Source organism: Nyctibius grandis, chromosome 2, assembly GCF_013368605.1.
Source record: "Nyctibius grandis isolate bNycGra1 chromosome 2, bNycGra1.pri, whole genome shotgun sequence".
NCBI lineage: Eukaryota > Metazoa > Chordata > Aves > Nyctibiiformes > Nyctibiidae > Nyctibius > Nyctibius grandis.
In genome coordinates, this window is record NC_090659.1 from 124,316,398 (window position 1) to 124,342,824 (window position 26,427).

The 26,427-nt window shown below is 39.3% G+C and overlaps 1 protein-coding gene across 8 annotated transcripts in view; it reads right to left on the reverse strand.

The window, feature by feature from the left end:
- Positions 1 to 5,707: 5,707 nt before the first annotated feature.
- EMSY (EMSY transcriptional repressor, BRCA2 interacting) overlaps positions 5,708 to 26,427 on the reverse strand; it is a 38,239-nt gene continuing 17,519 nt past the window's right edge. For 2 of the 8 annotated variants that reach the window (XM_068395201.1, XM_068395196.1), the window contains 12 exons: positions 24,182 to 24,487; positions 20,215 to 20,388; positions 18,752 to 18,888; positions 17,123 to 17,296; positions 16,045 to 16,243; positions 14,739 to 14,903; positions 14,316 to 14,474; positions 12,507 to 12,566; positions 11,295 to 11,449; positions 9,390 to 9,953; positions 8,023 to 8,532; positions 5,708 to 6,466 (listed from right to left, as the gene is read on the reverse strand). In XM_068395201.1, the coding sequence (XP_068251302.1) occupies positions 6,272 to 6,466; positions 8,023 to 8,532; positions 9,390 to 9,953; positions 11,295 to 11,449; positions 12,507 to 12,566; positions 14,316 to 14,474; positions 14,739 to 14,903; positions 16,045 to 16,243; positions 17,123 to 17,296; positions 18,752 to 18,888; positions 20,215 to 20,388; positions 24,182 to 24,487 (2,798 nt within the window). In that variant the 3' untranslated portion in view covers positions 5,708 to 6,271. Of the gene's footprint in view, positions 6,467 to 8,022; positions 8,533 to 9,389; positions 9,954 to 11,294; positions 11,450 to 12,506; positions 12,567 to 14,315; positions 14,475 to 14,738; positions 14,904 to 16,044; positions 16,244 to 17,122; positions 17,297 to 18,751; positions 18,889 to 20,214; positions 20,389 to 21,907; positions 22,058 to 24,181; positions 24,488 to 26,427 lie in introns of all 8 variants that reach the window. The other 6 variants (XM_068395203.1, XM_068395197.1, XM_068395200.1 and 3 more) reach the window with 6 other exon arrangements.

A 26,427-nucleotide genomic window follows, 5' to 3' on the forward strand; every position in this document is an offset into this window, starting at 1 on the left:
AAAAGGACAAGACATAATGGGTATAAACTCAAACCCATGAAATTCCACTTAAATACTAGGAAAAAAAAAAAAGAATGTGTGGGTGGCCAAACACTGGAACAGGTTGAGTTTCCATCATGGGCGATTTCCAAAAAACCCAACTGGACATGGTCCTGAGCAGCCTGCCCCAGCTGACCCTGCTCTGAGCAGCAGGGTTGGACCAGACGATCTCCAGAGGTTCCTGCCAACCTCACTGACCCTGTGAGTGCACGAAGAACCATTCCCAACCCTTCGCTGTGTTCAGGTCTCAGGCACCGAGAAGTTTCTTGCAAGGAAGGGATGCGAGCATTCCCATTCTCTCCATGGAAATTATGGAATTTATACACAGTTTCATCTTCTTGCAAGAAGACCGGGAGATAGCAGAGCAGATTAGAGGTCTGAATTAAACTTACGGGGAAAGCAGCTTCCTAGGAGCAAATAGAATTAGGAAAACAGAGACCTGAAATAGACACCAAGCAAAACCCTGCACATTGGCTTGCTCTGCTGTTAAAAAAGGCTGCAGTACCAAAGAGTAACTTGGCAGTTAAGGATTAACTAGTCCGCAGGAAAAGTCTGGCCTGGCCAAACATCCAGCTCAAAGGGTTTACGCTTATGGAGACAGTCAACGGCCATGGTGATGGCTACAGGGCAGCAGTGACAGACTCATTGTCATCTCTAGAGACAACCAGCCTGTTATGCGCTCCATATGTATATATATAAAAAAAACCCATCACCCTTAACAGCAATAAAAGCCTGTGCAAAGAGACTTCCAGAGTCTTTAGTTGGCCTCTGGTAGAGACTGACATGAAGGACGTCCCAGAGTACTGGAGTCCTACAAGCCTCCAGGACAGTTCTGGCTGACAGCTGTGAAAAGCTGGATTTGTTACCATAAAAGACAGGAATTCCTGAGTAGCATTTGCTCTAACGAGTAACAAATTAGACAGGCTCTCACACTAGGAATTTTCGAAGTTTTAGCAAAAGCTCCATCACAGAGGATCCATGCTAGGTAGTTTGGGCATTCCAGTGACATGATTAGATGATCTTTAAAGGTCCATTCCAACCCAAACCATTCTATGGAATCTAAATCCACTACGCAGTCCATGAGAGACAGGCTGACGTGCCTACCACCCTCTGAAGGGTTCAATGATAACCCAAGCCCATGGTCCTCATCACCCACCCCCAGTTAGGCGATATAAGTATCTTTTCTTTATGACAAAATCCATTTAATAAAGGCAGCTATAGAAAATGAGATCCCAGAAATTTTCAAAACTGCTAAAAACTTACTGAGAGATGGAAAGCTGAGAAAAACATTGAGATATCATCACAAAAAATTATGTTTTTCAAAAGCGGCCAAGTACTGGGCAAAACCAAAATCATACGAAGTTTTGAGTAGGACCTGATCTGGAGTAGTATTTATTGAACAATTCGAACAGTCCCGGACTCCAAAAATAATTCAAGCTCATGCTGTTCCTCTTCAGCCCCCAATGCTCAAAAAACTCTTAGTATCTTTCCTGCCCCAAATAATTATAGAACCATAGAAGGTCCTTTCCAACCAAAACGATTCAAGATCATCGAGTCCAACCATTAACCCAGCACTGCCAAGGCCACCACTAACCCATGTCCCTCAGCACCACATCTACATGGCTTTTAAATCCCTCCAGGGATGGGGACTCCACCACTGCCCTGGGCAGCCTGTGCCAGTGCTTCTTTCAGGGAAGACATTGTCCCTGATCTCCAATCTAAACCTCCCCTGGCACAACTTGAGGCCATTTCCTCTCGTCCTATCGCTTGTTACCGGGGAGAAGAGACTGACCCCCACCTCGCTACACCCTCCTTTCAGGCAGTTGTAGAGAGCGAGAAGGTCTCCCCTCAGCCTCCTTTTCTCCAGACTAAACACCCCCACGTCCCTCAGCCGCTCCTCATCACACTTGTGCTCCAGACCCTTCACCAGCTCCATTGCCCTTCTCTGGACTCGCTCCAGCACCTCAAGGTCTTTCTTGTAGTGAGGGGCCCAAAACTGAACACAGGATTCGAGGTGCGGCCTCACCAGTGCCGAGTACAGGGGGATGATCACTGCCCTAGTCCTGCTGGCCACACTGTTCAAAGACATTTTCTCTAGAAATGATTTAACAAGTTCCCAGGTACTCATTATCCTATTTACAACACTTCAGCAACTTGTCACCCAAGTACAGTGAAAGAGAAAATAACCCACCACAATCACAACCCAAGATGACCAATTACCTCCACTTGCCAGTCCCAGCCCCAGCTGCCTCAAGGTACCACCAAATGCTATTTTTATTAATAGTTTAAAACCTTAAGATATCAACGCAGCTGTCAGTTCATTACCACCATATGAGATATGAGGTTACTGGATTTCAACCTGCAGCCCCTGTGCTTCTTGGAGCGAAGACTCCAAGTGACACAAAACGACACTCCCTGGTAACCCTAATTAATTATCCTCAACCTTGGTATTGACTTTTTCAAGTTTCCATTTCTACACCTCTATACCAGAATAAAATGCCCCTAATGACAATTTATTCTTGCACAGGAACCCACAAATACATCTTAAGGCACTTCTTTCCTATCTTTCTCTTAGCTAAATTTAGGGCTTAACATCATTTACCAATGTGTTGCATTTCTACTGGAAGAAACCAGATGCACAGATTTTCAGGACAGACTTTGGGTAGGGGAAAAACTCTAAGCCCCATAGCACGGAAAGAAACTTCACACAGGCTGTTAGCAATCATTCTTAATGGTTTACATCAAACCTAGGGAAAGGAGCAAGTCTGGGGCACAGCATAGACACACAGGTGCTAAACATACTATTTTTGCAGTACAGGCAAACCTATAGTATGATTTTTCTAGTTCCTTATCTTAAATTATGATCAGTCTTTTCTGGATCGAACATTGCCAGGCTGAAACCATCTGCCTTTGCAGGGTACCTATGGGGATGCACAACCACCTTCATCTGTGAAACCCTTAGACTTCAGGAACTATTTATACACTAGAGACAAAAGCACATAGTCTCAGGTTTCCCTGACTTTTGATTATTTTAAGGGTCTTAGGTGGTTTGGTTTTTTTTAAATCCCATCTATTTAGTCATTACCTGCTAATTCCCAGCACCAAAGATTATCGTCATCACCACAGCTCACCTTCCTTCTATTCCAAGGAGGGACATCAAATTCATTTCAGGAAGGAAGATGCAGCTTATTAGCGAGAAGGGATATGCAAATGTTACCTTACACACTGATGTTTTATTTTTAGCAGCTCAGTGATATTTATAGGGCTGTGAGGAGTGGATACACGGCTGCAGTAGGATGAAGTCAGTATCCCAGGGGCAGGTATGAAAAACCTGCACATCTGCAGGGCAGCACAAGGGACAGGCAGTGCTGCCTGGAGTTCAGGAAAAGGGGGAGAAGGTCAAACCCTCTGAGCATGTCTTCTTACGGTTGTTCTTAAAAATCAAGTAACTAGGAAAAAAATTAACATCTTGACCCTAAATTTTAGCTCATCTTGTATATTCCTTATTAATTTTTCCGTATTATTAAAGGTATTTATACGGTGACGTGCTAGAACAGACAAGTTAAAGAAACAAATCTGAAAAAATTCAGCTCAGTTTGGGAAAGCATCAAGTTTCAGGAATGAATGCATCGATTACAAAAGTCCTTTTTCTAAATTTCTTACACAGCCCCTAGATACCCCCACCACGTGCTCCGATTTGCCCATCTGAAAACAACTACCTCTCATAGCAACACTAAAACCTTTCATGTTTTTAAGAGATTGGCTGTCTTCAAGGAACTGTCAAAGAGTTCACTGTAGTTGTTCATTCCTTTGCTGTAAAGTCACCAGTAAAGATGCAAACAGAAAAGTCTTACATAAAACATTGAAATAAATTGGACCAGAACTTAACAATGTACTTAATGCATCAGGAGTGCTGAATTCTTGCTATCTTGGTAATTCTTAGTATCTCTTTTTGGCTGGAAAGAGCATATATATTCGCTTCAACCCGAAACCATAATTTAAGGCAATGTTTTTGGGCAAGACCACTTAAGAAAAATCCTGCTCTACTTTATATTCTCATGGTCTTTCAGTCCTAGATATGCTGGGGACACTTAAAGTACTGTAAGACCCCAGGTGACAATGAAAATTTGATACAAGCCAGGAGAACTGTGTGCCATGTGCTTTGGGCTTTTCATAACTGTGTATGAAAAACTACAGACTAGGCCTTACACGCTGGTATCCACAAAGCACAACAGACTGTCCAGTCCCACGGGCAGTAAAATCTGTATTAAATCGCTTTTTGTCATTTCAGGACTTAAGATCATTACTTGGTCACTCTTGTTGGTCACTGTTATTTTACTAAAACAAGAGTAAAAGCTCCCAAGTGACTGTCAAAACCTGAACCACCTCGACTGGCATAGTGGTAGGGTCATTTTTTTTTTACTAGAGCAAAAAATACAGTATGTTTCATTTCATATATACTATTCTCTTCTCTCATGAGCACTAAGTACAGCAGAAATCAAACTAATACCTACTCCAACATAAAGGTAACGCAAAAATAATTCATTTCCTACTCCACTAGTCCAGCATCTGCCCATTGAATTTATCAGGACACTCCTCCACCATAATAAACTACATTATTTTGGAACTAATGCTGATGGAAAAGAAAAAAGAAGGAAAAATGTGTATGAAAGTCATAGGGGATTGATTTAAAAGAGAAGTCAGGTTAGATGAAAAAACAACAGCACCATCTACGGGTTACTGCGTGTTCTGACATAGGTGGATACTCGGGACAAGTAAGATAAATGGGTTTTTAGGCTTTGTATTTTTAGTTTTGAGTTAGTCTAGTTGGAATTTAATCTTCACTACAATATCAACAGTAAGATCACAGCTTAAAAAAAAAAAAGACTGACGCAAAAAGCTGTATTAGACTTTGGATGAAATCTACTTACAGTAGTACTTCAGCACCAAAAAGTGGGCAGTTAGGCTGATAGATGTATATACAATTAAATGATATGTCAAAGTCTTAAAATGCTTAGTTATTTATAATGAAATCTATACAAAACAGTTAAAAACATGTTTTTATATACATTTGAAAAAGAAAGTATTGTCTTCATTAGCAGAATGTATTAAAACTGGTTCTCTTATCCCATCTGAACCCAACCCTCTCTCTGTGGCTTGTTAACCACAAAAACCCCATGTATTGCTTCAACAATTCAAGGCTGATTTCCGAAACCTACCACTGTACACTGATTTAAGCTTTTAAACTCCCCAAATGGTTACTTTAGAAACAGCATGTAAGAGTAAAATCCAGATTTTTAAAAGCCTTAGCTCACTCCTAAATTCGGAGGTTCAACTTCAACAGATGCTGAACCACTTATCCCCAATTTTGACAAACTGATTTATAGCAAAATACGTCCCCCCTCACCCCGTTTGTGTTAGAATTAACACACCTGCCTGTTTCACAGGAACTTTTTAAACAACTTGGCCTCACTTTAGATTTTATATTTAAATAAATAATCAAAGATTAACTAGAGTAGATGAGCATTTCATGTGCTTACGGCACAAAGAAATGCCTTGTACATCATTACCCTACTTCTTGTAAAGCGTGAAAACAAAAATCCACTAGCAAATCCACTTTGCTACCAGTTAGTGATTTTGATTATTCCCAAACATTCACCAACTAGAATTTGAAAAAAATAAACTGTATTTTTAGGCTTATGAAAAAAATCTTAATTCTTAAGTGAGCACAAGTGCAAGAAAGCTAACCAATTCCAAAATTCTTGGGGCTTTTCCAGCACTGTCAGAGACACTTTTTCTCTCACATGCTATTTAAAAATACAAGTATTTATTAAACATTCTCTTTTTTTGATGGTGTTTTGCTCAACAGCTAATAAAAAGACACAGCAAAATAACGATCCCTTTTCACTGAAAGCTGTTTCAGCATCTGGGCAAGAGCTTCAACAGCACGAGCTGTAGAATTCATTGCAGCTTTGCTTTTTAACAGGAGTACATTCCACTGTCACAGGTTTACTAAATCTCGGTAACTACATCTTGGGGGTTTTTATTTTTTTCTGGAAATAATTTTTAAGATGCAGCTTTTGCAATACCGTCTTGTTAAAACACACTGATGCTTCAAGGGTCCAATGAACAACTCTAACAGGCAAAGTGCTCTAAGACATCACAATACAAGGGCATCTTGGATACTCAAAATCCCAAGATATTTTAAAGTGCACTCCAGTGTCCCAATTCCTTAGGATTGCTCAGCAGAACTTTGAGAGGGGCTGGGCTCAGTGCCGTCCTCTGTGCTACTGTCCACATCTTGCTCCATTGCCGTCTCCTCATCGTCGAGGCGCTGACTGGTGAAGTTGTTGAGCTCCAGGAGCCCGCTGGGTTCCACTACCACGTTGGAGCTGGAGTGACAAGGGATGGAGTAGTGAGGGATAGTCTGGAAGAAAGAAAAGATTGAAGTTTTAACACGTGCTGTTTTCACAGGTAAACGCATCTGCGCAAGCGCGGGTACTCATGGAAAAGGGAAATTCGGTTTCCAAGAGCAATCTTCCCTAGCTAAGGCTCTCTGCATGTTACATTACGTTAGCTGAAGCTTCAAAGCACCCTTTCACGGGATTAGGTTGGGAAAGATAAAATTTGAATAATCTTGCTCTTAAGGCACTGATCTTGGCCTTGGATCTTCACTAAAAGTCTGTGCCAGCATAACCAACAGCTAAACCACCAATGCCCGCCATCCATCACTCCTCAAATGCAAAGCAGAGAGAATACTTTCTTCAGCCTTATCTTTTTCTTATCTTTTTCAGACAAGACATTGAGATATAAGGACTAGTTATGTTTTCTGTACATGATACAATACAAGCTCTGGCCCTCCTCAGAGCTGCAGCAGCAGAGGCTGAGGAAACACAATGGATCTAAGCTATTTCTTTCTGCTTATACTTTCATGGGTTCTAGACACTAAATCTAAAACTTTATACAACTGAAATTCTAGGCAATATTTTACTTTTGAAACAGTTCGTAGCATGCCACAATGATAAACAATACAAATTCTCAAAATATACACATTCAAAGTAAAACAGAAATCTACTTTTGTCTATTTAGGGAAATGAGGACTAAAAATGAGTACAAAAATGATGGTTTCTACAAAAGCAAAGTTAGCTGCAATGAAGATTTTACAAAGTAGCATGAAAAATTTGAAAGCTCTGTACATAAATTATTTTCCCACATCAGAAGCATTTTCACTGCAACACAAATACGATACACAATAAAACCATTTCAATCCGCGCTATCATTTGTGTGAACATATACCACGTCAACTTGTCTACAAAGATTCATATTATACCACTGTGAGTCCTTGGATGACTTAAATACTTCCTCAGTTGACATTCTGACCATGTATTACATCATAAAACATCATATTTAAGACAGCAGAATGAATGAAAACATCAATCACCAGTTAGGCAATGACTCAAAGCATTCAGGGTAAAGATCAACAGTCATTTTGTCTCAGAAGTGGTAAGACTGGTCATAAGAGAAGTTAACAAGCCTTCTTCTGAATCCAGACCTTATTTGCTGAACTTTCCCAGTACACAGAACCCCACTACTTCATTTTTTGCACTAATTTCATACTCAGAGGTAACATTAATAGATAAAAAATTCTAGATCAAAGTTCCACAGTAAGTGTTGAAGGTCACATTTTTAAGCATTTCAAATAAAAGTACTTAGTAAAATTAGATGAGCTTGGTTTGTTTTCTTAAAAGAAAGGAAGACACTGAGGACACAGTGAATGATTCAGTGCTACAGAAACTTGAGCTCAATTCAGGAAAAATTACACACTTTGAAGCAGTAATCCATCACAAGCATAAGAGTAGAAAAAGAACCAAAAACTGGGGAAGGAAAACAAAAATACTCAAACATTGTTCAGTTGTTATCATCACATTAGACACGAGTTTGCTCTGCTCAACCTTTGCCTTATTTGCTCTCGTCTTCTCTTACCTGGATAACAATTTCTGATGAACTCTCTTCAGCTTTCTTTTGTGATATACTCTGAATGTGTACAAACTGGTTTGTTGTAGGCAATCCTTGCGCATCGAGTTTCCTCTCTGTTAAAGTAGGACCGACAGCAGCAGGACTTGAACCGGATTCTGTACATGTCTGTTGCTGGGGGATGGAAGTTGCCGTCATCCCTACTGCAGTCACCCTCGGCACCTGGGTACAAGGTGACGACTCTGCTTCGCTAGCGAGTTTACTAGTGGACACGGCCTTGTTTGGGGGATCCACTATCGTACGTTCTACGTTTGTATCAATCTGAGCTTCCACCACAGACACTCTCAAAATATCTGCTACTGCTGTCTTCGCGGATGCCTGCATGGGAAATAGGCTGGTAACCGGCAATGCCAGTTCGGGCACAGAACTGCCACCTGCTACCTTTGAAACAGGAGGCTGATGCCCCTCAAAAGTTATCTTTGTAACAGTGGATCCTTGCGTTATAATTGGATGCTGCACCTGAAAATCAAATTTTTGTTGTGCATGTTACAGCTAGATTTTTTTTTTTAATTGAAAATCTAATCAGTATTTCCAAGGACAGTATGGCATAAACAACATACTTGCTATCAGGAAGACAGTTGATACTCGGCGTTTTAACAAAGGAATTAGCAATGATACGGTAACAGTTAATTGAAGCCTGGGGAAAAGCAGCTTTTTAGGCTGCTAGAGAAGGATTGTAGCAGTATAATACCACAGCAGCCTCGTTTTCCTTTGGGATTTACATCCCCATGTGATGTTTGTTAACCCTCTTGTTTTCACATGTATTCTTGAAAGGGCCAAAAAAAATTTGTACTTTTCTGGAGTTAGTTAAAATATGTATTTTTTTTTTTCCACGTTCCTCAGTCTTTACATTTTTCCCTCCCAAGGAAAATCACATTACTCCTGTACATGAAAACCATATAACTTCAGGAAGATGTAAACTACAAAGGAAGACGTACAATGGAGTGCCTTAGGAGACTGCAGTGTATTCACCTTTATTTCCACAGAAATAAAAAGTGCTATGGGAAATTAATAACGTGTCGTATCTAAAAATTAAAAGAAAATAATTAGGGACAAATTCCATGCACCAGCGGTGGCAGAAATTCATAAAAACTGTCCAACAAAACACGTTTGTGAGCTCTATGGATTTTTCCCCTATAACATGTGCTTCTCTTCCCTAGTGTCAACCTTCTGATGGGGTAATTAATACCAGCGGAATGAGGAGTTCTCTCTTGCCAGGACAAAACACTGCTACAGCGACAGGGTTGGTGTTTTGATTTTTTTTTTTTTTCCTTGAACAGCGACGTGTATTTTGCATGCTATCAATATTCCGTTACCTGGCTTGCTGGCTGTTTCTCTGAAGAGGCAGGTAGCTGCATTTGACTCTGGGGGGGTTGGGGTTGCACGTAGATTTTTTGTGCCGTTGGTGCCTGTTGCAGTTTGGGCAGCTGCTGCGTGGTTTTTACTGCAAGCACCTGTACTACAGTTTGCTGTGGCTGTGCCACTAAGGTAGGGAGTTGCCTTTCTTTGGCCATCATGTGGTGTGGGGGGTGCTGTGCATCTGGTTTGGTCTGTGCTTGCTCTTGCTGCAGGGGGGTTAGCTTTTGATGCCTTATAGAAAGCTGGGGCATTTGTGGGAGTTTGTGCTGGATTTGATCAGCCTGCAGGTGGATTGTCTGCTTCTGCTTAGTCTGGAAACACTGCAGAGTTTTCACTTGCAGTTGAGTCTGTTCCAGCTGTGGCTGACTCAGTTTTTGCTGTTTTTGTGCCTGCGATTGTGTCAGGGCAGATCTGTAAAACAGGCCAGTCTGAGGATCTAAGGTGTCCATCTCTTCCACTTCTCCTTCCTCAGTTCCAAGTTGTTCACTGTGTTTGGTAAATGCAGTGTGACTGCTTAAGGCCTTCAGAAGAAGAAGTTAAAGTAAGTTAGTAAGGAGAAATATAAATTATAAATATAAATTATAAGAATACACAATCTAAAAATAATTTTTAACGTTTCAACTGGTCTACTTTAACTTAATTTACCATTACAGACTCACAATTAATGTATAAAAAGATACCCTTACATGGAGATTCCACAATACGTAAGCAATCAATAGCTATTTTTATTATGTTAAAATGTGGTGCGTCACTATGTGACAACATTAGCTGCATAATTAATCCTCAGTGGAGATTACGGAGCTCTCGCATGTGTCAGACTAAGGTTCAAAGCCCCTAAAGTTGCATGGCAGTTGAATATGAAGCAGCAGGGATTAGCAGGTGGTTGAACCAGTAGCTCCTCATTAAAACCAGAGTGTCTCTGCACAATAAATTCTTATTCTGCCTCTTGAGAGCCTAGTCATCTTCTCCATGATTTCTTCTGCAGCTCCCCATACACCTACAGTCTACTCTATTTCAGCAGAGATCCTCTCTTCCCCTTCCTTCCTCAAAATTTTATTGCGATTTTTCTTGGGCATTGCACAAACATTGTTTGATTTTTTGAGGGATCTGAGGGAGCAAGAGATCTACGTTACAATGCTTTGTATACCATGGTGTAAACATATTAATAAATGGCATTAGCAAGATGAAGCAGCCTATTCAAACTCCCTGATGTGGATTTATAACCCTAACACAGTACTGCCCTGGTCCACAGCTGAAGTTCCTAGAACTTAAAAGCACTGCAAAGCTGAGCAGGTCTTGAACGAAGGCACTGGAGTGGCTTCAGTAAGATTTCACCACAAGCCACACTGTTTGTGTGAAGTGTTTGGGATCCTCACGGTACTGGTCTAAATATGATCCTACCTTTTGATTCAGAGAAGTTTGCCTATCCACAACTAAAGCCCTCAAATGAAAAAGACACTGTGTGGTCTGTGTACTGACCAGATTCTCCTTCATCCCTCTTTGCCCTACACTAACAAGAGCCTAGGCCCTTGCAATACAACATACAGAAAAAGCAGCTTACTGCTGTTGAAGAGATGACATACAGACAGCAAGAACTCATGTAGGAAGCACTATCTTTTCCACAGTGGCTGTTAATACCTCTTACTTAACAGTCTCAAGCAATCTCATTAACTGCTTCCCTCTTATCCCACCACCCTCACCATCAGAACAGGCAATATTAAAATTAAGTTACTCATTTGCCCTTACACTTAGAATTTTCAGTGGCAGCAATGGGACATATTCATTCAGAACAAGCCCTGGTCCAATATAATTCATACAACCTACTGCTGTTTAAAGACTGTTGGGAAAAGAAAGGGTACAACCTGCTGCATGATATGGGTAATTGCGCCTGTGGAGGATGCGGGGATAGATTTCACCACGACAGAAGTCTGCGTTGCTGTCTGCGACTGAGCCACATGCTGCAGCAGAGTCCTCTGGGGCTGAGATGACTGCTGGTGGGGCTGGGACCGATGGCTGACTGCAAGTAAAGAGGTCAGTGGCACTTCTCCAGAACTAACTGCAGTAACTTCGACTATTTGCTTTGCATTTAAGCTTCAACTGAAAGCATATATGAGTGAAATAAAGATCTGAGTATGAAAAACATCTTTTACTGTATGCTAGCTTCAACCTTAAAGTGTAGATCTAGTCTGAGAAGCCTCTTAAAGTAGCAACTCAGGGGTTTTGCTTTGTCTCTGTTTCCTAAGTAATCACGCTTGGTCCAAACCTCCTCTGTCCTCCCTCTCCCAACACACCAACTTTGCAAGCAGGATCTATACTCAAATTTTCAGCTGGGTTCTTCACACAGCACCAGCATAACACTGTAGAGCACAAGTTATTCTGTGTTTTTTATGCTGTCAAAAGCACCTGCACAATTGACTGCAATTAAAAACAGCAAGCCTTGCTCACTGAATTTCTACCGCTGATAAACCGCAAGAAACGCTCTCCAGAGCATAGGCTAAGTTTGAAAGATTAGCAATTAGATAATGTTTGGATATTATGAAAGCAAGTGAGGTTGATCAGAAATCACAGACCAAGAAACGGAGACCTTGTCATGGGTCTATGTTACTTTTTAGAACAGATCCAGCATGAGTTATGGAGCTATGGTGATGGCTCTGTAATTACATAGTGGATTGACAGAGAAATTATCTTCTGCTGAGAAAAAAAAACCATAAACCATTCTATATTGCAGTCACTGGTAAGACCTGAACTCATATTACTTTATGCCTGTCCATACTTATATGCAAATATTTGCTTTAATTAACTTTTTAGCTATAAAATAATTAAGAACTGAAGGAGAACAAGCAAAGCTGAAATTCAGTTGTAACATAACTTACAGTTAAAAAGTTTCTAGTGACCTTCTTGAAAGTGAAAAGAAAGGTCATACTTTGAATTAATAAGATAATTTTACTTTCCCACTCCAAGAAAGGAGCTGGACTATATTGATACCGGCCTGCACGCTGTGCCAGATCCGTCGTGGATATCCCCCAACAGTTCCTGCACAATTGAAAACTTCATTTAAAAATAAAGTTTCTAACCTATATGGTTGTGTAGATATTCTTCCGAATGTGAACCAATACAGTGTTGTCTTCCTGAGTCTGCAGACAGACAAAAAATGGTGACACTAAGATGTGTGAACCGCTCCCTTCATCTCACAAGGAAGCACATGCTGAATCCCAGCTCCCATATCAAGTGTGCCTACTCCTTTGGTCGAGGCGCATGCAGGAGATTTCACAACCGATTTACAGACTGTTTACTACCTTACTACTGAATTTTTAGCAGAAAATACAGCTACGTGGATTACTTATGAATCCTGAGAAGCACAAATTAAAACAAAAACTCAATTACCTGCATTCCCTGGCAGTGTTCACAGCAACTGGGGGAAGGGACAAAAATCTAAGAGCAAAATAACCAGTTTTGTGCTGTAGCAGAAACTGCTGCTAGTCAACACCCAGCAGCCTGTGCCTCTCTGGTAGATTTCTCTATATCAACTCAAGGTTTATAAAAATCTCAGTGTTTCAAATAGTAATCAGAGCTCAAGGAAATCTTAGACTTTTGTACTTTGTATGGCTTCTAAGCTGCAGAAAAGGACTTAAGACTACAAAGATAGCGACTGTATTTTCCTGTTCTCCCTGCAAAGGGCCCTATTTCACAGCGAGACCCAGCAAAAACTGGAATCTTGAATAGAAGCTCAAGGCACAGTATCTCTGTCAGTGAAGATAACTGTTAATTGGAGATCATTTTAACACTATTTATTGTACCTTCGAGCTTGTTTTAAAAGAGATCCAAGGGAGCACGACTCAAACATTCAAAATTGAAGCCAGATACAGTAAGTGTTATTTAAAAGAATAACAATAACATCCCCCCTCAAGCTCCAATTTCACACAACTTAAATTTAGACCATACAAGGGATGGAAGTGAAGGGAGGAGGTACAGAGCAGGCAAATGAAAAATGAAAATATCAGATTAGACATTTAACACTAAAAACACTGGAGTTCCAGATACATACCTATACAATTTAATATAATCAAGTTTTATTCCTCTTTTCCAATGCTGATTTTCAACATACTTTTGCTTTCATTTTCCAAATAAAGTAGGGAGAACAATAATGTGGACTTAAGAAATTAAAATTGAAAACAGGTAATTTGGTCCTCTCATGTTTGTATGGGAAGTGGCTCACACCTCGGGTTCTGGGGTAGCAGGGAGCATCAGAGAGACAAGGGAGTCAAGGACTTACACAAAATGGACAACCAGAAAGGAGTCATCAAGAGTTTAAAAAGTTAAGAGCTGAATCCCCACCATAATTTTAATTTTAATAATTTATTTGTTTAAAAAGGTGCAAATTTATCAGTTCAAGGCCTTCTAGAAAATGAAGAAACTAGGGACTACAGTAGCATGCTAAATGCACACCTGGCTTAAAAAAACCACTTAGTCCTGGTAACATTTTGCAAATATGGGTTAAACTAACTCAAAGTCTGACTCCTTTCAACACGTACAAAAAATAGTATACAGTTCCTGTAACTTCATTTTCTACTTTTTCCTTACTAGACATTTTTCTTAAAGACAATTGGGACAACCTGTCCTCTCCATCAGATCAGGGAACAGAAAATCTGTTCAACTAGGATGTCTTGAAGCAACAAGTTTCTGTTAGACACATTCTCCACTATGCCCCAGAAAAGCACATGCAATCCCTGTCCCCTGCACAGGGTCTCAAGAGTAGAAGACACATTTCCTCTACAGTAAATTATAGTGAAAATATAAAAATGAAACCCATTGTAAGAAAACTCCAAAATTAAGTCCCCAGACTTTAACTGCAAACCCACTATCACACTCCCTTAGTCACTTACCAGTTGTGATATATTCAGCAACTAATTCCGACTCTACTACAGCAATTGAAGGACTTTCTGGAGAATGTCTCTTTTCTTGGGTCATCTGGATTGGGACAGCCATTTGGCTCAAGTCAATGGTAGGCTGCCTTGGCTTCGATTCTAACTTTTCCTTCACTGCTTTAAAAGAAAAAAAAAACAAACCATAAAATAAACCTCCAATATATAAACCTCCATAATAAAATAAACCTCCAATAAAAATTTGCAGTAAAAGTTTAATTAGATAGTGAACATTAAATAATAGATTCAAACTGTTACAGGATAAGAAGGAATCAAGCTGATTCAAGATAGGTGCTTTTCAATTACAAAACTTACTGCAAACCTGCTGCTTAAGCAAGTAATAAGCTTTGAAGTTATCCTAAACAACCGCGTGTGCTTTCACACCTGTTGTCTGCTGAAGTTCCAGCAACGCTTTTATCGTGGAAGTAGCTGACTGAGATTCACTGGATACATCTTGGTAAATTATTGTAGGGCTTGTGTCCACGGCAATTTCATGTTCTGACCAATCTTGACTTCTTGAAGCAATCACATGGACTACAGGTTGAGAATCTGTTGGCAAAAGAACAAAGGCACATCAAGTCACCATGGAACCATTTTGGGTTGGAGGTCTCTTGTCCAACTTCTTGCTTTAAAGCAGGCCTATAGTTCAAAATTAGACCAGGTTACTCATTATCCATTAGCATTTTGAATACTGCCAAGGATGCATACTCTCATTCTGCAATACTTCAGTTTTTATTACGAGCGACTCTTGAAGTAAAACACTGTTGATGTTATAAAAAATTTCCAGTAAAAAAGAACATATATCTTATTTGTTTGTAAAAGCTTTGGTTTGAACAATCAAAGTTCAGCAGGTTTTTTTGTATGTTGAATTTGCCTTGGACTGAACTCTTTTTCAGAAGGTTTTAGCAGTTCAGGTGATCAACACAAGTCCAGCATTCTGAATTTACAGCTCCTAAATTTCATTAAGTTTCTTGAATCTTCAAAACTTTTAAAAATTTACTTAAAATGATAGAAAAGACCAACAGTTACAGAATTATAAAGAAAAGGTGACTGAAAGGCACATAAGTGAGTACATGTGTTTCCCTGAGAGACACTTGCTCTTATTTAATGCAGTGATACACTCTATGGTCACTTGTCACCAAAGGTTGGGTGTTATTTATGCCCTATTATTTACCCTCCTCTACCACATAAGAGCAGCTGCATCTGTATCATGGCTTGAAGCCATAGCAGCATAGCCACCAGGACTGCAAGTCTGATACATGTCCTGATACACATATATTTGCCTATAAAAGGACCAAAATTTATGTTAGTGACATGATAGCTTTCAGTCATGTAGTGGGGAGATGCTTCAACACACTCAGGAAAGAGGGTGGCTGCTAAAAAGAACCTGCTGCTCTGCCCGCCTCTGGCAGACTCCCCAAAAGAGGGACCAGGCTGCAGGTCCCAAGAATTGTAACAGCAAGTCAGATCCCAGCAAGAAACCATTATCTCCACTTTCCACATAGCAAATGAAGGCATATAGTAAATAGCTCATAAAAGATAAATAAAGCCATGAGGGAAGTTAACAATGACACGCACTGCTAACAGACTGGGTGACCTGTGCTAAAAGGAGACAACAGTGAGTTGTATGAAACTAGCCAGCATGCCTGGGAGACAGCCCATTCGTATTTTATGCGACACTAATACACACCTTGGGAGCTCTGGGAGGACTCTGTAGAAGAAGAGCTGCTATCGGTGTAGGTTTGTGGTTCTTCTTTCACTTCTGGGAGAGACGAGTTTCCTGTCTCAGCTACCCTTGATGCCTGCTGTAACGTTTCAGTCACCAGCTGCCTAGTTTGTTCACTCACAACTGTTGCTTGAAATGTCACTGGCTTTGGTTTTATGAGAACCTAGTTAGAAAGACAAATTTTGTGTATAGTAAGAGCACTCCAGAAAACAGATCTGAGCAATCAGACTACAGGGTGCCACTCAATAGATCAATGTACAAGACCTACATAATATTCGTAATTTACTGAAAAAGTCTACCTGTAAATTCAGCAGCTCTGATTATTAAACCACAAAGCCCAAGTAAATGGCAATGCACAAGAATGTACTTCTCACTCAGTGATTTGGAGTATTTTTTTCAGAGCTGGATACAGCTATGGTGTGACAAGAGAAAGCTATGCAAGTGAGCTGGAACATGCACTACACTGATAAGGATAAGCACCTCTCTTCCGCAGCCCACAATACAGTCTTGAACAATCAAGACATGCAAAATATTACAACTGATAAAAGTTTAGTTCTTTTAAACACTAAGTGCAACCAGAGAAAAAAAACTCAAACTGAGAGTGTCCAGATACTCTGTATACAGCCCCATTAGCTACGTAAGGTTGCAGGGACAACCTGAACACACATTAACCAGAAAATAACTTCAATGAAACCTCAGATCTGATGGATGACCTATGTCCAGACTCTGCATCTTTGTTTCTCACGATCTAACCATTAGCTGTAACACTTAAACAGGCACCTAGAGCCATGACCAGACAGTTTCAGCTATGTAAAAGGCTTAGTAAATCCTTTTTCTTGCTCTAGGCCTCCAGAAACAGTTAACAAATGCAAACACTGTGCTCAAGAATTCAGAATCAAGGCCACCTCATTACACCCCTAAGACTCATTCCCCATAGACATGTATTAATCCTGCAACAAATGTGGCAACACAGTGAAAAATTATTTACTTCTCATTAAAATTTAGGGGTACATTTCAAGACAGAAATGGGTCCTCACTGTACCTGCGTTTTCCCTTGCTGACCATAAACAATTTTAGTTGGGATGATTTTGGTGGCTGGCTGGACCGTGGACCCTATTCCTTTTGGCTGTGTAACAATCATTTTTGTGATGGGTCTTGTGGCAGTGATGATAGCAGGTTTTGCTCCTGCTGGCACTGCCTGAATAGTTTTCTCCCCCTGTAGAGAAGTCAAAGTTTAGAGGTTAACTTCGTGAAATTCTTCAGAGAGACCCAATTCTCTAAAAAAATACACAGTTATAGGTGAGTGTGTGTACCATGAAATCAACCTGCTGCTACAACTAGACTTACTTGATACAAAAAACATTCAAAGACCAAGAACAAAAAACCCTATGGCTTTGAATGGAAAAGCTACCAAAATCCCCTTTTCCATTACTTTACCTTTTGAGCTGCTCTGAAGGGGTGAACAAAAAAGAGTAACTAAAAGACACTGACGAAGTTGCTTCAAAGAATGCACATAAGTTGGAACTTCCCTCAAATCCTTTGCAAATGTTTTTTGAAACCTCTTTCTTCTGTTAACGCTAACTTTGGCAAGACATCTACAAAACTTGAATTGAGATTCTAAAACGAAAGTATTTAAATATAGATCTTTGCATTATCCTCATGATCAAGACATTAGTTATGTATGGACTTTTTTTGTTAAACTAAAAGTTCACTTATTACAAAAAATGCAGATCCACAGCTGTTTCATAGGAAACATTTGACTTTGGAATAGTGCTGACACATGACTAGACTCCTGATAGCTCAAGAGTGAAGACATTGAGCATGGGTTTTTTTTTTAGCTCTGCATAGTAACATACCAGCTCAGGAACAAAATTAGTTGCCGGTTCTCCCAGTATTCCTAGCAACTCCCATCACATAGCTAGAAATCCCATGAACCATACTTGTTTCAGAAATATCATCACATTCTGGTGACCCCTACTGTGTAACATCAGGAGATTTCCACTTGTGTGAAAATACAGCTTTAAGTTTCATAAACTAGGAAAGTTTAAAATATTAAAAAAAAAAAATCCTAAAAGGTTTAAAAAAAAACCCCTTCCTACTCAGCTCTGCTACTCAAGTAGACTTTCAAAGATTACATGATTAATGCATTAAATCTCACAGTTCTATCTAGGAACATAAAGCATGTTCATAATTTTTATTTACTAGCACTTATAGGTAAGACCAGTTGAAGCTGGAAACTTGATTTTGCTCTTAGTATGCATCAGGTTATCCAAAAAATAACTGCACTGTTTATTTCTGCCCTTTACACACAAGATAAAGTGTTGGAGATGCAAGTTTCTAACACAGGACTATGGTTCTCGCTACAGTACAAACAAGGTAAGATTCTAGTCATTTTCTTCTACTCAACACCTTCAGGATTACAAACTCATTTACCATGGAAAAAGGGCAAGCTCAAAAGTTTTTATTTTCCTTTGAGAACACTCCCAGCTTGTTTTAAGCATCTTTAATATCCTGCAAAACGTACTTGCTTTTCAAACATTAAGGCATGCTGTATCTGTTAAGGAGCTCATGCACAGTTTGCTTTTAATAGGGACTTCAGCAGAATGAATGCAGCAGCCACCACACAGCCTGTCCCTTGGCTATCGATTTGAGACTTGAAACTCTCACTTACCCCAGCATTCAACAGCGTTGTGACAACATTTTTGCCTGGAAGCCCTTGAATTGTAGTTCCTTTTCCAGTAGTCTTTTGCACAACAATCACATTGGGTTTGGATGTCATTGGAATTGTAGTGATTTTGGTTGTAGTTCCTAAATTTTTGTGGGAAAAGGAGTAATGTGCAGTTTATCACTGTAGAAGCTGGTGAGTTATATAGGAATTATTGCATTTAAATCTGACAGCACAACTAAAAATTAAAAAAAAAAAAAAAAAAAAGGGAAGCACCTGGAATGGGAATTTAAGTCACCCAACTCAATATGTAAAGATTAGATGCCCACTCTACAAATCTTTCACCTACAGTGAAAACATGCATGCCCAGGACAGAGTTATTTATTCTATATTAGGACGGTCAACCCCTTCTCACAAATTATGTGTATAAACTGACTAGTAGATCTAGAAATCTTCTTAACAACTCATCATACCCACAACAGGCTAAAAAAGTTACTTGTTCCCAAAGAAGCTAATGTATCAGCCCTAAATATCATTTTGTAGAAATCAGGATCTGAAAAACTGAGGTACCTCTACCAGACTACACCCCAGAGCGGGTTTACGGATAGCTTGGTGCAGCACCTTCCAGTGACAGGAGCTGGCTGGTGCCGTGTCAGGTCTTTGCTAAGCACCAACAGCAGGACCTCTAAGGAATTTAAAGATATTACTAGACAGGATGAACAGACCCAGCAGATCTTGCTGTACATGTGCACCTAGCTAGGAAATGCAGCACATCTTCTCTGCATGAGCACTGTTAAAGTCCAAAAGAGACACTAAGAAATTGTGACTGGTGTGAGTGTGCTTGGTCCTGGTCCTAAAGAGACCCTATGTTAAGAGGCTATACTGGCAGAGAGCATCAAGGCTGGTCAGCAGACTAGCAAAGATAAACAGCAGGGTCTGCATGAGGCTGGGAGGAAAAAGTTAGAACATGGGGTAAGGGAAAGACAGGTTGACACTGATAAAAGAAGAACAAGGTAAGGTGGAGACTGCAGAGCTGAATTTAACATACACAGTTCATTTTTATTCTGGTTCTTTGGACGTACAGTGGAGTAGAAAAGGGCAGCATCCAGATTATAAAATGCTTTAAATTGGGGCTACTACAGTTTTCTGATCTTTCTGTCCTCTAACAGAGGACAATACAGTAATTCTCCTCCCCTACATTTCTCTTTTCCTCCCAGGCTTCCCTCACATTACATGTTTCCTTCTTAAACACAAGAACTACTGCAATCCTTAAGAACACTTTACCTCCATAACTTCTACCCATTATTTTCTTCTTCACCCTCAGCTATTTTTCTTCTGAACTAACTTCTCCAATAAAGGTCCTAATAATTATTTGAGCATGTAGCCCACAGAAAAGCCCTGAACAATTACAGCAAGTCTAAAGTTACTTTTGAAATAAGTTTTAATATTAAAAGTACTCATATGCCTACCAGAAACAATATTACTGCTGATAATCTTCCCTCCCAGCGTAGCCAGTGACTTTGGTACTACAGTAATGATGCTACCACTTGTAGTTTTCACATAAGTAGCAGCCCCTGGAGTTCCAGCCATCCGAGCCCCTATAGAGGGGCTAACTGTTGGCCGTGTATATGTTGCTTGAGTTCCTGTTTTAAAGAGAGAACAAGAAAGTTCGCTGTTAGGACATGATCCTCTACTAGTATTTGTGGAAAAATAGGTTAGTTTAGGAAAAAAAGCATTAGATTTTATTCAAAGACCCCAACACTGCAATTTAAACCACCCTTTACAATCCTCTTAGTACTTTTTAAACCCACAGAGCAATATGCAAGTATATACCAACTTTAATTTAATGCAAGAGTCTTCTGAAGTGTTTTACCAGATGTTCCATGCCTGCCATATTTTAATTTACATCCTTGTGCCTAAGATTTTAACTTTCAATACGTATTTAGATTCTGCCTGTATGTTGGCCACTTGCTCCTTTAGATGCCCAAGAGTTAGGCATCTGATGACATTACCAGAACTGACTCCTTCCTCCCTTGAAAGACACCTGTACTCTCACTTCTCCCATATGACAAATTGTTTATAAAGAACACCACCAAGGACTGATCTAAATATCACTCTAAGAGAAAAATATAATTTACAATGATAATGCAATTTTATGGATTTAGCATTTAGCACTACAAAAGAAACCTCCTGACATGGTATAAATGCTGTTTTTTCAGACCTGCTCCTTCTCAGAATGGAAACAGAACTGAGTCCACAAAAGAAACTTGCTCAAAATAATAATACCAGTCAACAGCTACACGAACATTGTAATTCCATTCTGCTTGCACTGCTGCAGAGAGTGCACTACAGACCTTAACTACTAAAGATCACAGAGCAAACCAGTTTGTTATAACAAGCCAGCCATGTGTTCAAATCCAAGAGACCACAATACAGGCTTTACCAATCAAATGAACTGCAAAACTGCTGGGGTTTTTTTATGTACTTAAGAATGGTTTTGTGAAGTACTTCAAAAGTTAAAAAAAAATAATATTAACCATTAGTTTATGCTAATATTCCCAACACATGCTAAAAATTCAGGAAGTTAAGAGTTTTCTGAAAACTAGGATAAAGCTGCCTTTCAAGTATTCCTCATACAAGTTTACAATCTGAACAGTCTGCATTACTCCTGATCTTTAATCAACAAGAAAACACAAATACAATTAGATCTCCAGAAAAACAATGGGAGTTTAAAATTCAATTTACTGGCCTTTTTATAAATTCACTGCAGGACTATGAGCAAGTCACCTGTCTTTTAAAGTCCATATATGTAAAATAGGAATGATGCTGAACTATCTGCTTGAGATACCTAAAAAAGTTAACTTAATGTAAATCATCTAATAGAAGGTGCTACAGAAGTGCAAAGTATCAGTATAATTTGCAAGAAAACATCCTTTAAAATAAACCTAGTGGGGAAGGAACAATCGTGTTTTTGTGTACCAATTCAACAAGATCACTGCAAAAATCCTAATCTAAAATAAATATCAACAGGATTGTGAATGTGCTGTTGTGCTCACTGTTCACAAGAGAGAAGTGCTTTTTTTTTTTTACCCTAATAAACCATGCTTGATCACCTGTATGTCTGGGTTTACCCTCCCTTCCCTTCTCAGAGTCATAACTTACCAGTGGGAGTAGTGACCAGTTTAGTTGTCATGACAGTCCCATTACTGCTAACCACCATAATAGGTGAATTGCTACTGCTGGGCAAGGTCGCTGTAACTGGTTTGGGAAGGATTTTACTGGGCTGCACCTGTTGAGTGATTATTTTAACACCTAGGAAAGGAGAAAGGTCACTGTTAAAATACAGGCACGAAAAGTTACTTTCTGAAATGCTTTCTCAGACCAAGTCCTAGTGGGCAAGTAGCCTCACAAGGCTTCTATTCTGAGCCCATGTACTCTTGATACTGAAAATAATTTTTTTTTTGTTTAGGTTGGGTTTTTTGCTTGGGTTTTGTTTTTTTTTTTTTGTTTTGCGAATAACAAGGCAGTCATCATCTTTGTCTTTCATGTGCCTGTTTCAATTCCTAGCTACTCCCACTCAGGCATGGGATTTCATTCCATCATTGATTTGTTGTAGTGATTTTTAACCTTTTCTGGCCCATGATTCAAAAACCAGAATGCTTCCCAGAAACCAACAGGTTACAACCAATACTGAATTGGTTCATATAAAATGAACCCATGAAAAGTGAAATAGTTCTTCATCAATTTAGTCTGTAAATTCTAACGTGTCTTAATTAGCCTAGTTGACTTTCATCCCTCTGAATAAATTAAAAAAAGCTTTCTGCACAAAGAGTTTTAGTGGGTGTAAGGAAGCAAGTGTGACACTGGCTAGGCAAGGTTGCTTTAAGCAAACTGCGTGCTCTGCTGTTGATTTATTGGTTATCTTGAAGCCACAAAGGAATTGGGCTGAAACAAGTTCTGAGTAGAATCAGCAAGAAGAAAGGATGAGGACACCTTAGTACAGCAAGGATTCTGCTCCCTCTCTCTCAATTTGTGTAGTGGAATGGGACCTCTGCAAGACTCACTTCTCAGTTGCAAACCAGGAGATTCATGTCATCTGTTGAAAAGTACATCCAGGACACTTGCATCTTACATTCTGTCCCATGACAAGGTAAAAGTATTGCATTGCGAAACATCCAGCCTGAATTAATCCCATCTAAATGCAGGCACTTATATTTGTACACAAATATTTATAGGTGAACAATTCTGTCCACTTGGGATGTGAAACATCTGCCAGAAATGTTTTCTTTTTCTACGCTGACTATAAAAGCAGTATGGAGTAAGTAAGCTCCAAACTTAAATAATGAAGTCAGGAAAGAGAAATTGAAGCCTTTGCATCATCCAGACACAAAACTGGATAAAAAGCAAAGTCTCTGAAAATTGACTCACATCTTCCAGCAAGAATAGGTATCAGATGGTATTTCCAAAGAAACTTTAACTAAAAAGAACACTGAGCCTAAACCCATGGTAGAAGGCAAGGAGTGAAGCTCATATTGATCAAATATTGTTCAGTGACTGTGGGATGGAGGCCTCTTATCTGTCTTCATAAGTGGATATTTTTTCTTAAGCAATGGTCCTATAATCCAAAAGGCAGTTTATCAAAGGACAGGAGTAGGGCTGGTTTTTTTCATTTTATGGTCTATTTTAATTCTTTGATCTAAATGCTATGAATATAAAATAATAATTTTACTGACATGATTAATATAAAACATGGACATAAAAATACTTTGCACTTTTATAGCACTTCTTCCTTTAGAATTAGATAACTTTGCAAGCTTTACTTCCTACTACACCTTACAGAGTAAGGTAAGAACTGTATTCTACAGCAGAGTAAAGCCAACGTAGAAAGACTACATGACTTGCTCAAAGTCAACTGAATAAATTAATGTTACAGAAAGAATCCAGTCCAATTTCCAGTCTCAGATCTAATTGTATTCGTTTTGACAAATACCTCACAAAAGTAGTTTTGAGTTCTGGACCCAAGAAAAGAATTAAAACACGGATTAACTTCTTTTTCCAGTCGATACAGTTGAACAGCTCTTCGATCTTCAGAAAACTGGTGTCTTCCAGGTTGCCAATCACGTTACTTTTGAAGATATTTACATACCTTTCCATCTCTAAAGACAAAACATTTATTCCTAAAGCACAGTCTGTATACACCTGAACCAAACAAGAAGAGTGACAGAACCAAATTCTTCAGTTATTATTAGCGAAAAACATGAAGACATCCCTCACTATCTACTGATATCCAGGTTTAACGTCAAATCCTGTACTCAAGTAATTATGCCTTAATGATAGCTCCCCATGCACATTTTGGGACAGAATTCTTCCCTACTTCCTTGAGCTGTGGCTAGACTTCACCAATCAGCAAGACAACCCAAGATTAACTCCAACTACCTGATTCCTGTTTGATCTGAATGGTGGGCTTGATGCCAGGTGGCAACTGAGATTGCTGTGGCTGCTGTTGAGCTACAGAAGACTGCACCAGTTGTTGCTGCTGCTGCTGTTGTTGTTGCTGTTGTTGCTGCTGCTGTTGTTGTTGCTGCTGTTGTTGCTGGGCTTGTTGTATTTGGTGCAGCTGCTGTTTGGGAGACTGTTGATGCTGTTTGGGAAACTGTGCTAAGATCTGAGTTGGATTCCCAACCAAACCTTTTGGGGAAGGTAGTCTGGTAGAGGCAACTTTAATTGCTGATGTAGACACTCCTGTGAAAGAGTAAATGGTTTAAGATTGAACAGTGCAACATGAAAGAAAAATATTACAATTTCTTAAATACTTTTGCATTTAAACTGTCTTTACTGATGAAGATGCACAGAGGTACATGAGTAAAAAAAGCTCCCACATAGCAGAAACAAGGGATCTTTATATGGATTTTCAATGTGGCAGCAGAATAGCAGCTAATGGAAGGACCACAACCCCAGTCTACTTCCTCCACCTTTTGTAGTACAAATAATTCACAAATATTTTCAAAGCCTGATCCTTAAGCTTCAAGAAAGCAAAATATTTATAGTGAAAATCATGACGACAGAAAGTTTGGATATGAGGATGACAAATATCAAACCCATCAACATTAGAAGGGAGCATCTGTTAGCGAGCACAACACTATTTTAAAAGATTAAATCAAGTAAGTATGTAATTTAGAGAACTGTGGAATATGCATTTTTTGTGCTGATAGGTTAGGTGATCTTACAAGTAATAAAGTGATTTTAAAAAGTCTGCACTAAGATGGAAAGACAACATTCCCAAATAAATCTTAACACTTATTCCTGTCATTCCTTTACATAGTTGTCACCAGATTTCCAGCAAAATTTGGCTTCATCTATAACTCTAAACTGCACATCCATAAGCAGCAAAAAAGACAAAGTTCATGTCTTATGAAGGTAGTTTTTAAACCAAGTCCCAGCTGTAGTGAAAAATGGCAAGAAAAATCTCTCTTATTTCTCTACATTTACAGATGGCAGTGATAGTGACAGAAATCATAATAAGCTATAATTCTGGCAACCTAAATAAGCAATCCTCTTCTCACTGCATCGTCTAAGACAGTTTCTCCATTTCCTTGGTCAGCTGTTTTCATTCATGAATTTAACTTTCTTCAGAGTTGGAGGGATTATCAGTTTATGCCACAAAACATTTCACCAGCATCTTCTGCAGTGACACTGATAATCTTGGGAAAAAAATGTTGAGAGATATTCCACCTAATAATATTTTAGAATTAGCTTCTTCCATGATCAAACCCAACTAAAAATCCACAGTTCAAACAATATGAAATTCTGCTGTAAGCCCTTCTGCTCTGTAGATCAATATCTTCAGGATCTGATTAACGGAAGCAATATGGAAGGCAAAATACCTCCTCAGCCTTGATTTGGTTGTCTAACTTTTTGTGGAATGGAATAAGAATGGAAAATATGGACCAGGAAAAATTGCCATGTGACACCTGTCACTGTCAGGCACAGTATTTTTCAAGTGCTGGTCACTGAGGACTTTTCATTCATCCACAGCTTCCCTTCCAAATTATTAGGTAGTGGCTGTGAAGCTGAATCAGCCGAGCTAGCACACATAGTTGGAATGAGAAATCAGAAACCTAAGGATTTTAATCCAGGCCCACTCAGGTCTTAAATTTCAAGGACTCGAAAACTGAGATGCTGATAAAATGCACATACAAAAAGGTGTAAATGCTTCTCTACCTTTCAGAATTGTCACCAAGATTAGTTACCACAAGGAATATTCTAAAGCCTGGGCATGTCAAGCTTAAGTTGTATTTATTTGATATTAATTTTGCATGTTTTTGTAAATCAGGCTTTAAAAGAAGCAATCGTTTCCAAATATTGGAAACATCCATTTTCCATGCATCAGATAAGAGTTCTTAAATCCAATCATTTTGAGGCTACAGTGTTTTAATGCTGCAAGTACAATCTTTTCAAAATAAAAAGCTATGCCACACCATCTCACCACAACCTCTTCAAAAAGAGGATCTGCACATTAATTAAGGAGTTCAACAAGAACTTTTGTGGAGTATCTTGGATTAGTTTCATCAGCAGACTTTCACATCTCCCGTGCTTTACTCATCATGTGTAAACATGAAGTGCATCTCCCCTATGCTATTCTCAAAGCAAAGTCCAATTCATCAGTGAAAAAGCTTCTATAA